At 37.4% G+C, this 13,419-nt stretch overlaps 1 protein-coding gene across 3 annotated transcripts in view; it reads left to right on the forward strand.

Annotated features, from left to right (window-relative positions):
• WDR37 (WD repeat domain 37) overlaps window positions 1–13,419 on the forward strand; it is a 42,103-nt gene that overhangs the window by 252 nt on the left and 28,432 nt on the right. Inside the window, exons 2-4 of one of the 3 annotated variants that reach the window (XM_062621527.1) lie at window positions 5,070–5,101; window positions 8,969–9,146; window positions 12,633–12,729. In XM_062621527.1, coding sequence (XP_062477511.1) covers window positions 9,009–9,146; window positions 12,633–12,729 — 235 coding nt within the window. In that variant the 5' untranslated portion in view covers window positions 5,070–5,101; window positions 8,969–9,008. Of the gene's footprint in view, window positions 1–4,691; window positions 5,102–8,968; window positions 9,147–12,632; window positions 12,730–13,419 lie in introns of those variants that run through there. The other 2 variants (XM_062621526.1, XM_062621529.1) reach the window with 2 other exon arrangements.

The raw sequence follows: 13,419 nt of genomic DNA on the forward strand, positions 1-13,419 counted from the left end.
CGGCCTGGCGCGGGAGGGCCGGGGGGGGGAAAGGGAGGGGTCGGGCTGCAGAGCTGGGCGGGACGCCCGGGAAGGGGTCTCGGGGGAAGCGGGGCAGCGGCGTGACCTGTGCGGTGCCGCCGCCTCGCCAGGCCTGTGCCGTCAAGCGGGGCTCCTGCCTTGGCACCCCCTCCCAGCCCGTCCTATTCCGGTTTATTTCGCATGAAATGACCTGCGGGTTCTCTCTTAGAACTCTAAATAACCGAAAATTAGCCCTTCTTACTGTTTTCCTGTCTTGTGTGTTTTTCTTTATTTGCTTGGGGTGTTTTTTAACCACTTCCAGCCCGAGGCTGTAGGGGTGGTTGCAGGTCTGCAGATAGTGAAATGAAACCAAGGGCTCCTGTTGAGGAGACTCTGGTCCCTAACTTTGTGTCCTACCGCGTATCCTAAGGACAAGCCAAGTGTAGTGGTACCTCATTGGCTTACACTAGTGCGTAACTAATGTGAGTTCAGATTCTCTGACATACGTACAAATGGAGTAAAAGTGAAACACCCATGTTCCTTGAAGTAGGGCACAACTGCCTGACAACATGAAGTTTGTGCTGGGACAGGGTAGATACGGCCTCCAGCAGCAGGAGCATGGCTCAGAACGCTCCAAGATGGGTAAAAGTTAAGTCTGTAAAAAGCCATTTGCAGTATTTAACTTCCTGAGCTAAAAATTGTGAAAACAAATCTGAAGGAGAGAATTAATGTCTGCTCTGGCTTTCAGAGATTGAGTGGATGTCAGGTTCCATTTGCAGAAGGAAATTAAATAAGTAGATTGTGCTTATGCAAAACAAGGAAAACTTTTTCAAGTTACGACTTGAACCGTTGTTCAGGGACACCTTGGTGTTTGCAAGGAAAGAGAAATTTCTGTGTGTCTTTATCCTTCTTGTTACATCTTTCAGCTTGTGAAAGTTTGTTTTGTTATGGTGTTTTAAAGTGTGCTTTCTATAACAGTATTTCATGGAAGATTTACGTAAAGAACTGGTGGAGCAGCTTCTTTGAAGTGATTCAGTGTCATTGAGTACACCTTGAAATTATACAAATGTCTGTTGTTCAGGCACCCATTTTGCAACGTAACAGCAGTATCATTCTCCTTAAGCAAATTTCTCAAACTGTTTTCCAACCGAGCCTGCTGCTGGCATTTCTTGTGTGATGTTTTTGAAAGGGAGCTGGTAACCTCAATCCTCAAGTATGTTTTGTAATGCGTGGTTTACATTAGATAGGATCTTGTGTGTGTGTGTGTGTGTGTGTGTGAACCCTAACCTGTCTTGTTGTAATAACTTTAAATGTAGCTTTGTGTGTTGTGGACTTGGGCAGTTATTTTAAGAGAAGGTGCCTGAACCCAACATAAGAATTTAAGGCAGAGAACACAGTAATGTTTTTTTGTGTGTGTGTTTTGTTGTATGTTTCTTTAATGCCTGTAGTTTATGTGTACATTTGTCCCTAAACTAGTCTGATCATGTTAAATCTAATTCTAAGATAAGACTGTCTCTCTAATGTAGACATGCTATTCCACTGCCTTTTAAATTTAGGACTTGTTTAAAGGATGCAGTCTCTTGTATGGACTGAAATGCTTGAGAGTGTTGGTACAGTCATGGGAGAAACATTGTGAGTGTGCTGATAGTGCCTTAAAAGAGCTTACTCCTACAAAAATCCAGAAATTGCAAGCCAGAACTAGTATATGTCAAGTAAGGAGAAGTTAAGTGGTATTGCATTTTATACGTTTGAAATGAGACTTTATGTCATGGCATTCTTGGGGCTAAGACTAGTAGCTTGTGTTGTAAGGCCGGGTGAGGGGTTTGTTCCAGAGACCACATCTTCAAACCTCTGGGGGGAGAGTTTATTAGTACCCTGTTCATGACCCCGGAGGAATGGACAGGAATCGTGATGGTGTCTTTAGACGCTGGGGTGATTTGTTATTTTCTCATCCTTGAGTAATATATACTGACTATTTTGAGACTGTCTTGGTGTTTGAAAATGGTAGGACTTGGTGCTTGCATTGCTATTACATGTGCTGTTGAAAGATTTGGTGGTTCTCTGTAGTAGGCCACATGAGGAAAAGCTTCAAGAATGTGCTGTATTTATTTGGTGCTTCAGAAAACCTTGCTGAATGTGTTATAGTTAGTGTCAAAGTTACTTGCTTTTGTTGATGTCTTAAGCAGTAAAATATTCTAATTTATTAGCAATTAATATACTCCCAGCAATGATATTAGAGGTCACTCTGCTTGCATAAAAGCATTATAAAAGTTTATCTAGTACATCGGTAATAACTACCTAAATAATGCCTGTTTAGAGAATAGCACAGTAAGATTCTGGCCTCTGAATGTGGTGCAGTGCTTCCTGAAACAAATACCTGGTTAAACCGCCTTTGCTCTTCAACTTCCTTAGGATTCCTCACCCTCAGGTCCTGCATTTGCATACCTGTGCATGCATGCAGACAATTCCTAGGCTATTAGGGATTTGCTAGTACAGGAATGGGAGGTAAAATATCTATGAAACAGCTAAGGAAATAGAGTAGCCTTCAAACATGTTTTAGAATTTAACCAGGTGTAAGTAATTTAGCAGGACCTGATGCTATCCACTGAACTCTCTAATAAGTTAACTAATCAACACCTATTAATAAAATAAGGTACGGTATATACTCATAGTATGTATCTGTCATAACTAACTAGTGTTAAATGTAAGCTTATACTGTACCCTGTACCATTTATGCTACTTGAAACAGTGAGCACAGTTAAATAATCCAAGTTTGATAATTATTGTTGTTTAATATTAGTTGAAATAAGTCAGTATGGTTGAGAGCATCATTTCTTGCCTTAGCAGACTGTTTTGTAGTCTAGGTCTGCACAGCTTTTTGTATCATTACAGAATTTGCTGACATAGTTGAACTAGCAAGATCAAAGCTTGCTAGCAGCAAAACTGGGCTGGCTTATGCCTGGATGTTGGTGTTAGAAGCTTGCTCAGAGTAGATCCTTACTAATGTGTTAAAGCTTTTATCATTGATTTCCAGCTGTATAACATACTTAAAATTAATTAGTGCAGCTTCTTTACTATGCTTTCTGTCAGGGGTAAGTTGTTGCCTTTTCAGTAGTGGATGCTTTCCCCTTTTATATTTTGAGGAACATCCAGTTCTGTTTGAAAGGATGCTGTGCTAAATTTAGAAAAAAAATCAATGTTGTAATGCTCAAGTGATTTCATAAGGTTGGAGAACCCTTATCAGTGGTTCTAGTGTCTTCTGTGATGATCTGGAATGTCTTTGTTTCCTAAATATTTATCTTTAGCAAAACAACTAGTCTTACAAAGAAGTTGGTTTGGCCTGATCTTTCTCAGGTGTGCTGTATTCTTACAGCTTGCATTGAATTAACGGTACTTGAATGTACAGCATCCTTGAAACAGATTGTTCACCAAAGACCTCAAAATAGAAGTTTTACTCCTTTAAGTCTGATTTCTTTGCATATGAATGAAGATTGTAGTGGTATATATTGATACTTAAATTCCTTTAACTCATGAGTAATGCTGTCAAACTGAGTTACATGTAATTAAGAACTTAATAGCTGTAATCATTCTCCTTTCTTTCCACTTTCCCTCCCTGCTTTTTGAAAAAAGAGCAAATCTCATGTTAACTGGCATCTTTTTATTGTAAGGTTTTAATGTTGCACAGGACAATAATTACTATTGTAAAAAGCGTTTATTTTTTATGTAGTATGCACTGAAATTTTGCTTGAAACACCTGAGACTTAGAGATTTAAGAATTGTTTCTGTGTTGTAGGTGGGTTTTATGCTTTTTTTTTTTTTGTCACAGTCATTTAAATAGTAAGTATTACTATTGCTAAACTCTGAACACAATGGAATAGGGAGAGCTTGGGTAAGAGATGTTGCTGAAACTTGCTGGTGCTTTCCCTTTACAGACTTGTGTGTTATCTTGACTGAACAAAAAAGGAAATGCGATACTGTAGACATTCTGTGCTCTGACACTTCTTAGAACAGATTTTCTCCCTGGCTTCAGCAGAATGCATACCCCAGAAATACTTTCCTTCAGCAGTTTACTTGTTCCATATTCAAGCATAGAAGAAGTAGGCAAGTAGAATTAGTTGACTGCTGCACTGGATTTTTAAGTCTAGTAAGATATGTGTGTGTGCACTTTTGGTGCCATTTCTCTGTTGTAGCTGGACAGAACAGTACTCGGTTACACATCTGCTCTTCACTGTTACTCTGTTGAAATAGTTCCTGTGACTGAATACATAGTAACATCTGCTACAGAAAGGTAGGTGGCAGAACTTTAATGTGCTGTAAAATATGCTGTGAGATTAATTAAACAGCATAACCAAAATACTGAAGTATCTTTGTATTCAGAAAGTAGTAGTCACCTGTGGTCTAGATATTTTCTAGGACATATTTTTTCCCCTACTTCTGCTGATTAATTTTGTCAGAAATTTGTTCTCTTGAGGCTTTGACAAATCATTGCATGAAAAACACTATGCAAACGTCTTGTTTTCAAGAGCAATTGAGCCAAAAAAATCAGTATGTCTCATAAGCACACTTTTTAATAATACAGTACTTGTGAACTGCCACCCTTAATGAATATAGCTTAGTAATACAAGACTCTGCCCCTTTTTCTGATTGGTTTTTTTCCCTTAGTACTTCAGCCTTTTTTACTCTTGATTGCTACTTTTTAGCTTTTGTGTACTTGGTTGTACTTGGTTGAGGAAACCAGACTCCCATACTTACTGGTGATTTTTCATTTGACTTACAGTATTACTAAGTAGAAGGAAAGTGAATTTAACTTTTCAGAAACCATTTGTAACACTCAGAAGTTATGATTACCTACATCTGACTAACAATACATAGTGGGTCATTTTGAAGCCTTTCTTTTATTTGTTTGGCTGGGATTTGATGCTTAGTCTTGACTTGTGTTGATGTTTTCCCTCATCCCCCTTTCCTGTCATCTGGTGTGTTCTAACTACAGAAGTTTCAAAAATGTGAAAGACTTTGGTTTGTATGCTACTGACTGTTTCACTAATCAATATTTAATATGGTTTTCATAGGATATGTAACATGACACTGATATACTGGACAGGTAATTTTCATTGTTTGAAAACCTTACATAATAAGGGGAATCAGGTAACTGCTAGAAATGAGCACTTTTTTTTTTTTTTTTTTCAGCATCATATTGCCAAGGATCTGTTATGTGAAATATGCTCTTGGAAAACCTGTAGCTTCTTACTGTTGCAATTAGCATCAAAATAGCCCTGAAATTGTCAAAGTTAAGTTAATATTTAAAGGGACACTGTCACTTTTAAAACTGAATTTACGTCCTGGTTCTAAAAACTCTTTAATTATTGCTCCCTTACTGAAAGTTTGTAAGGCTATTTGGTGGAATTCAGAACAATATTAAAGGCAGTGAATCTAGTTCCCTCTGGCTTCTCCTTCCTGTCCTTTGTATGCACCTGCCTGCTTGTTGCCTCTGATTTCAGCTTGGCTTATGGCTGTGTGCAGCACCCTCTTGCAGAGCCTGGGGAAGAGTGTGCATGCTTGCTCTCTCCAGAATAGTGCATGAGTGATGTGGTCATGCTGGTGCATGAGGAGAGTGCGATTACTGTCAATGACACTGGCTGCAGGTGAAGTGCTGCTACCAAATAGAGTAATGGTGGTGGTTCTTACCTAATTGTTCCTGTTTGCTTATGAATTGTGAAAGTAGAAACTTTTGTGTAGTTAAAGTGAGAATTTCACTGTGTAAAAATATAATCTCATGCATTCAACAGTGTCCCTTTAAATTCTACTTGCTAGAATGTGTAGCTGCCAAATCTAAATATATTGATGCTGAGTGGTATAGTGAGTGATGCACTGACACACTGGAGGGAAAGGATACTATCCAGAGAGGCCTCGACAGGCTTTGAGGAGTGGGCCCATGTGAGCCTCATGAAGTTCAACAAGGCCAAATGCAAAGTCCTACACCTGGGCCAGGGCAGTCCCCACTATCGATGTAGACTGGAGGATGAATGGATTGAGAGCAGCCCTGCAGAGAAGGACTTGAGTATACCAGGGCATGAAAAATCAGATGTGAGGTAGCAAAGTGTACCTGTGCCTTAGAAAGTCAGTTGTGGCCTGTGACACATGGACCTGTTGGAGTGAGTCCAGAGGAGGCCACAAATAAAATCAGAGGGCTGGAGCACCTCTCCTATGAGGAAAGGCTGAGAGACTTGGTCTTGTTCAGCCTGAGGAGACCTTACTGTGTCTTTTTAGTACTTACTATAAGAAAGATAATGACTTATTGCCAGGATCTTTAGTGACGGACATGGGGTAATGCTTTTAAACCAAAAAAGGGTAGATTTAGATTAGATACAAGATTAGATTTTACAGTGAGGGTGGTAAAATAACTGGAACAGATAGCCCAGAGAGGCGATGGATGTCCCATTCCTGAAAATACTCAAGGTTAGGTTGGAATGAGGCTCTGAGCAACCCAATCTATTTGAAGATGTCCCTCACTGCAGCAGAGTTGTACTAGATGACCTTTGAAGGTTCTTGTCAACTGAAACAATTCTATGATTTTATGAATCAATCCAGCAAAGAATATTTCTTGGTAAAGTCCCCTAAAATGAAGTGGCTTGGCAGCAGAAGGCAAATAAAAGTTACCGTAGTTAAAACAATACCAGGTAAGGCATAAACCATATCAACATCTCTGTAACTACAGCTCAGGAGCCGTATCTGGCAGAAATCAGAAATGATTTTTTTCTTTTAACACAGGCCTTTATGAAACAGTGTTACCTGACCAGTGTGCTTATATGTAACTGTGTAGGTATAGATACAGAACTGTTTAGCACACCTATGTGTGTTTGTTGCTTCGGGCCTTAAAAAGTGATCCCAAATGCTGCAGAAAAGGGTAAACTGAAAGCCATTGAAAGAGTGGTTCCCAAGGGAGATAGGAAGAAGGGTGGAAGTGAGGAGAATAAACATGCATTTGGGATCTGATCATATTTTGAAAATAAAGAGAAGTGTGATGAGCGCTGAAAACCTGTTCCTAATTCTAAGGACCATATGTCTAAGAACAGGAAGATACTTTGTGAAGCCCAGAAAATTGGCAGTAACTTATTTATGGGATGTTATTTCATTTTTTATTTTAATTTCCGTTCTCTCTCTCTTTCTCTGGTAGAGGAATCTAGTCCAGTGAAAAAAGGAATCTAGTCAAATAAGAAACTAGCCAATGGTAGATTTTCTCTTCTTTTGTCCTTAATTTGTCACTATATCCAGTTAGTTACTACTGATTAATCACACATAAAAGCTCTGATGGGATTAGGTGCAGGGGAGGACTATGAAGAGTCCAGAGAAAATGAACAAAATAATTTCAGTGCAGTGCATGGAACTGGTGCAACCTGAATTTTATTTTAGATTCTCTATGGAGTTGATGTCAGGTTACTGAAACTCAGGTGTTCCAAAAGATAATTAAAATACCACCTTTTTTTAATGAGCAAACTTGGAGATGGATGGGCATCAAAACCTTAACTAAATCTCATCTCATTTTGATATAAATTTATATATCTTCATAATTTTCATTTCATGGTATCAAAAACCCAAAGAAAATGTAAAGATGTTTTTATTCATGGTGCATACTTTGTTTCTAGTAAGATACGTTTTTCCTTGGCTTTATGATGTGTTAAAAAGCTGAAAATACTGTGTCAAACTCACTAACCTGGTTAATGCCTAGTCTTGTTAATAGTGGTGGTGCTCATTCCTAGCTTGAGATCCAGTGTGTTGGCGGATCTTAAATTGGAAGTGGCCCTGGGTTTGGTTTAAATATTCTCTGATAAGCTTATTTAAAAGGAAGCTCAGTTGCCTTGTTAGCTTTGCCAGCTCTGCTCTCCTATTTCTCTTCAGACTATTGCAGCTCTTTTAAGTTGAAAATATTGTTTCAGAAATTATTGATGCTGGAGAATGAATTTTTATTTTTAAATTTTATTTGTTTTCAGTGTTCCTGATTGAAAAATTCTGAGTTGTCAATCCTAAACCATTTGAAATGTTTAACAACTGGTACCCCTTGGAACTAAAAATAATTCCTTTTGAATATGAGGGTTAAGTAAGTAAGAAATAAATTCCAGTAATTAAACTTTTGTTAAAAAAAAAAAAGTAAATCAAATTTCGACGCTGAAGAATGTATTCTCCACATTTATGTAAGAAATCAAAAATCATTTGATTTTTCTTAAACAGAGGAAAGCAGTAGATCATGCATGGTAATATTAGTTGGTGATACTGTCAGGTGTTTCTAGTTATTAAAATGCATATGTGGCTTTGACAAGCTGACAAAATTTAACAGCAATGGCCTGGTAAGTCAGGTGCACTTTCACTATTCTCCTAAATTCATGTGCACTTTTACTATCAAGAAAGTGAAACCATGAGCTGTCAAAAATGGTGGAAAGTGGTTTTGAGAACTCCTCCATTAAAATTAATTCTGTTTATGTGTAAACAGGCACACCTGTTACACTTGGTATACTAACACTTGATGTTGCATAATACATTTGTAACCTGACAGTGTCCCTAAATTATCATGTCTGTTTGCTTTCATTTTCCAGCTGGGTTTTAATTTTGCATGCATTTCAGTGAACTATAGTATGTCTAGTAGTTGTTTCCTGGAAGCATTTTGGGGCTGCCTCTGCTACTGTTCTCCAAAATGAGCAAGGTCATGGAATTTATTTTCCTTTTGTGAAGGTTTGATAGCTAATGAATAAGAAATGCCAAAGTTATTCCACTTTATGTATATGCATATGTGGTTTTGATTTTAATGTTGTTTGAAGAATAGTTGTCAGTAAATAGGGATCCCTTTTTTGTAATGACAACCCGAACTCCTCCAAAATTTAGAAGAACTAAGAGAACTAAGTATTTTGAGAAAAACAAATTTTAAACTCTGGTTAGTTTGGCAAGGCAATTTGTAATGTGTAACGCTTGTCCTTAGTTTATCATAGGAGCCTCTGTGAAGCTGTTTTTTTGAAGTAATGCCAATAGAAAGTGGAAGTTGTGCATCTGCTCGCCAAGCAAAGCAGAAACGTAAATCACACAGTCTTTCAATCCGAAGAACTAACAGTTCCGAGCAAGAACGGGCAGGACTGCAAAGAGACATGTTGGAAGGGCAGGTAAGATAATACACTGCTGCTTGGGTAACTGCCATAACTTTTTTATGAGTGTTTTCCATGCAAAGAAATGAATTAGACTTAAGTAATGAAATACATCCAGTAAAGCTGCAGGAACAGCAGACTTTCTTGCTTGTAAGTGCTGGCTGTCTCTGGAGGCTATTGATGTGGACATTGACAGTGTTTTGAGTTGTACAGACCTGTGGAGCTTTTTATCAGCTTTTGTGTATTACGTGAATGATAAAACCATGAAGAAATGCAAAGAAACAGCCCGTTTATTTTGCTGTGCATCTCTCCTCCACTACCTTAAAGTTGAAGATTGATTCTTGATCTTTTAAGCTTGAATTTAGAATAGTAGTAACCCAAGAATATGAATAAACCAAAACATCTGTTATTATGCCTCTGATAGGGAAGGTATTACTGGGAGTGCTGTTCTGCATTCCTTTCCATAATATAAACAAATACTGCCTGTGTGACAGAGGCATGAACTACCTTAAATGTTTGTGGGGGGTTTCTGTGTGCGTGTGTGTGTGTGTGTGTTTTGTGGGGGTATGGGTTTTCTTTAAATTTGATTCAAAGGTGTGATCTTCTTCATTAAACTTAAGGCAAAAACCAGCAACCACAAACTTTGGTAGTTTTCTTAATCATGTCAGTCTGTAAGTGGATGCATTCTGGAGGCACTTGGAGTGTTCCACCTAACAATATTGAGATTAACTGTAGGTAAAGCTCCTGTGAGAAGTGTTTGAAATAGTGCTGCCAGAGATAAGTAAAAATCAGTGTGAAAACTATTGTTAAATTAACTACACAATGATTAACTACACAGTGTTAATGCAGGCCTGGCAAAAGTGATGCAAAACTTGATTTTCATCAGAGGTAGTTTGAAATATCAACAGTGTTTGGCTAGGAGGAACCCCACTTTCTAGACTTCGCAGATGCTCTGAAGGGAAAACCTTGTGTTTTCTCAGTGTTGTGATTTATTTTTAATCTTTTTTTTAATTTAATCTGTTGTTCAGTAGATTAGTAGTTTTAGTTTTCTGGAAACTAACAGAGCCCAAGTTGTCGTTTGTAGTCATCTAGAAGTTGGAGAATGTAAGTACTTGGCTAGGAAACTTTGTGCATTTGGGCTGTTAGTTACAGCCTTACTTCAGGAAAGGAATGAAATGGCAGCTGGGAGGTTAAGGCATGCTCTTGCTTCTTGTAGTAAACCAAAATTTTATACTGTTTTAGTATTTCTTATCAAAGTGTCTTATATTGTAATATGTAAATGTTTAAAGTGTTTTATGTAGCATCTTATTTAATTTTGCTGACCTTTAACCTTGCTGGTGGCAGATTCTAACAAGTATAGAGTATTAATGCCCTTTCACAGTGGAGCTGTAAAACACATGACATCTAGAGAACTACTTTTGCAGATACACAGACAACATTATTACATGATATTTTAATAAGCTAATTTAATGCCAGTTTTAAAGAGAGTAAAGGAAGTGGATGTGTTTCACTATGCTGGTTACTTTAAGACAAGTTCAGATTTGCTTATGCTTTGAGGCTCTGAGAAGTAGACTGAAAAGCTTTCCAACATCTCCTTTTCTGTTTTGAAAGTTGTAGGATAACTTGGTTTCTTTCATAACTTTCCTGTGTGGAATTATTGGGTAATGCAATCAGAAAGAATTCTTCTAACTTCAGTGTTGTTTTTGTTTGTTTTTTTTTCTTTTTTGTATAGTATTCTTGTTTAATCTCTTTCGTTCAAGTTGGTTTTAATCAGGATCTATTTCACATTCTAGTTGACTGTAAATTCATGAACAAAAGTACTGTCTCAAGGGAGAAGTGCAAGTCTCAAGGAAGACTATGCAAAAAGGAATATCCTGGGGGTGCATAAGGAGCACAGTACCACTATTTCCAGCACAGTGCCACAGTTTAAAAGTAGCTGTGAAACTGATGCAAAACTGAATTTCAAAAAAGGCAGGCATGCTCTATGTCATGGCTATTAGTGGTTTCTCTTGCTCTGCTCTTCAAAATTGATGTTCAGAAATAACTCTTAAAGTCGGGATCATGATAAGCTTTTCTAATTGTTTTTGAAGACAACCATGTCGACACTATGAACCAAAATGTGAGATTAAATTCTGGTTGCTTAGAGGCTGATTTGATTGAAGGTGCATGCTGCCCTCTGATGGACAGTATGCACACACTTCCTTCTGGTTCAGTCAGTTTATAGTAACAGAACCAATTTCTTTTGATTTGGGTTTGCAGAAACACTTAAGAACAAAACAAGCTATAATCAGCACTAAACTTGCTGATTGGATAATGAAGTTCACTCGAATTTGGGTGCTGTACTGTGCTAACATTTGTACTTCCATTCTAATAATATTTCTTCTGAAACATTATTAAACCTGGACTAGTGTTTTGTTCTGTGGCAGAAGCTGACTCAGTTTTCTTTTTTTGCTCATAGGTGATGATTTCAAGATTTTGAAATTACAAACTTTTGCTTTAAAGGAAGTATATGTTGCTGATAGGCTCATTCCCTGTATATCTGACAGATGAATATTGATATATATTGGTAATATCTGGGTAACTTCTTTCCTTGCATAGCAGTTTCTCAGGTTTTGAATACAGCTGCTTAACAGTGATAACAAAATCATTGATGTAATGAGAACTTTGAACCCCAACAGAAATCAGCAGGTACTTGTTTTGCATATGACATGCATTTGTTCAGGGAAACTATGGTGCTGATCTCTGTTTTATAGGCAGATGAATAAAATTTAATTAATATGCCAGCAGAAACTCGTGGTCAGGCTGTGCATTGAGGTCAGATCATCCAAATTCTGTGTTAGTGGCTTTATTACATACTTGATTTTATGCCTTTGAATTGCTATGTTGATTATGCTGAAGGGAAAAAAAAACAGCCCTCCTCTCTGAATTTGCTTTAAAATACTTTGTGAGGAGGAGCTGCTTTAGTAGTATCAGAGAGGGAAGAATTGGAAATTGCAGTTTTCTTTACAGTTACAGATAGTGGCAAAAGTAGGCAGAAGTTAAAAATACTCTTAAAAGGTTAGTTTGTCCTAAGCTTTGATAATAATGTGCATTGTGATGAAAACTTCCTAACTTAATGCATATTCAACTTCTGCATTACTTTGTCAGCCAAAGGTATTATTTCCTGTTGAACTGGAAGCACATTGACATTATACTGTAGTTTTTTTCTTTTTTTTCTTTTTTTTTGATATGTTGTACATGTATCTTGCTTTTATAATTTTTCAGTAGTTAAAGTCAAAGAAACCTACAGGAGATTTGAATTCTGTCCAGTTAAAGAGAGTATGTCAAATGAATAATCTTATGATGCACAGAGCTTTTTGTTTCATGTTCTGTACTAGCAGTAGTTTTAATTTCCCTCCTTGGTGGGAGATGGAGAGAACTGTTAAAACCAGTTTAAGACTGAAGGGTAAATACATAAAATACATGTAAAAAAAAATATATAAACCCCAGTATTTTGCATCCTAGGATTCAAAATTACCATCTTCCATCCGGAATACACTCCTTGAACTTTTTGGACAAATAGAGCGGGAGTTTGAAAACCTGTATATTGAAAATTTGGAATGTGAGTATTTTTTTTCCAGCAATTTATGAATTGTTTCAATTTAACATATAGTAATGCTGAGATACTTACCTTGGATATTGTAGTGTAATTAGTGTGGCTTTTCTGTGAGGAGCTTAAGAACTGTTTTGAACTTGTAGCCAAAGATGGAGTTTATATTTTTTCAGAAACAGCACTTTCTTAGCTATTTGATAGAAGAAATGAGAACTAATGTGTGTCATCCTCCTCGACTCTTAGGCAAAGAAAATGGCTGCCTCCTTGTCATTATAGGCTCTGGCATATACTATGTTAATCTGTCAGCTCTGTTCAGCCATTGAAGGCTGTGGCTTTGTTGTGTATTTACAAGCTTAATTTTAGTGATGGAATATTATTAAATAAAATTGGAAAATGTCTTACTTGAAAAAGTGTAAAATGTGGTGCGTTTGGATCATTCTTCTTAATACATTGCATAACCAGCACCTCAGCGGTATCATGAATGTTGAAGTGGAGCACACAGATAAACATTCCAGGTATTATCTGCAAAAAATATTGTTTGTTTAATGACAGTGCAGTCGTATGGTAATATGTTCCAAGGTGATGTCAGAGGATCCAAAGTAAGTAACACAGGCAGTCATATGGTAAAGCCTCTGCTCAGTTGTCCTTGCTGGATTTTGGAAGCTGTGTTGTGTGGCTTGGCTTCTGCATTGTGGAAAC

The sequence above is a fragment of the Pezoporus occidentalis genome, unplaced genomic scaffold (genome assembly GCF_034315485.1).
Source record: "Pezoporus occidentalis ecotype Australia unplaced genomic scaffold, CSIRO_AGI_Poc_V1 ctg23, whole genome shotgun sequence".
In the NCBI taxonomy this organism is placed as follows: Eukaryota; Metazoa; Chordata; class Aves; order Psittaciformes; family Psittacidae; genus Pezoporus; species Pezoporus occidentalis.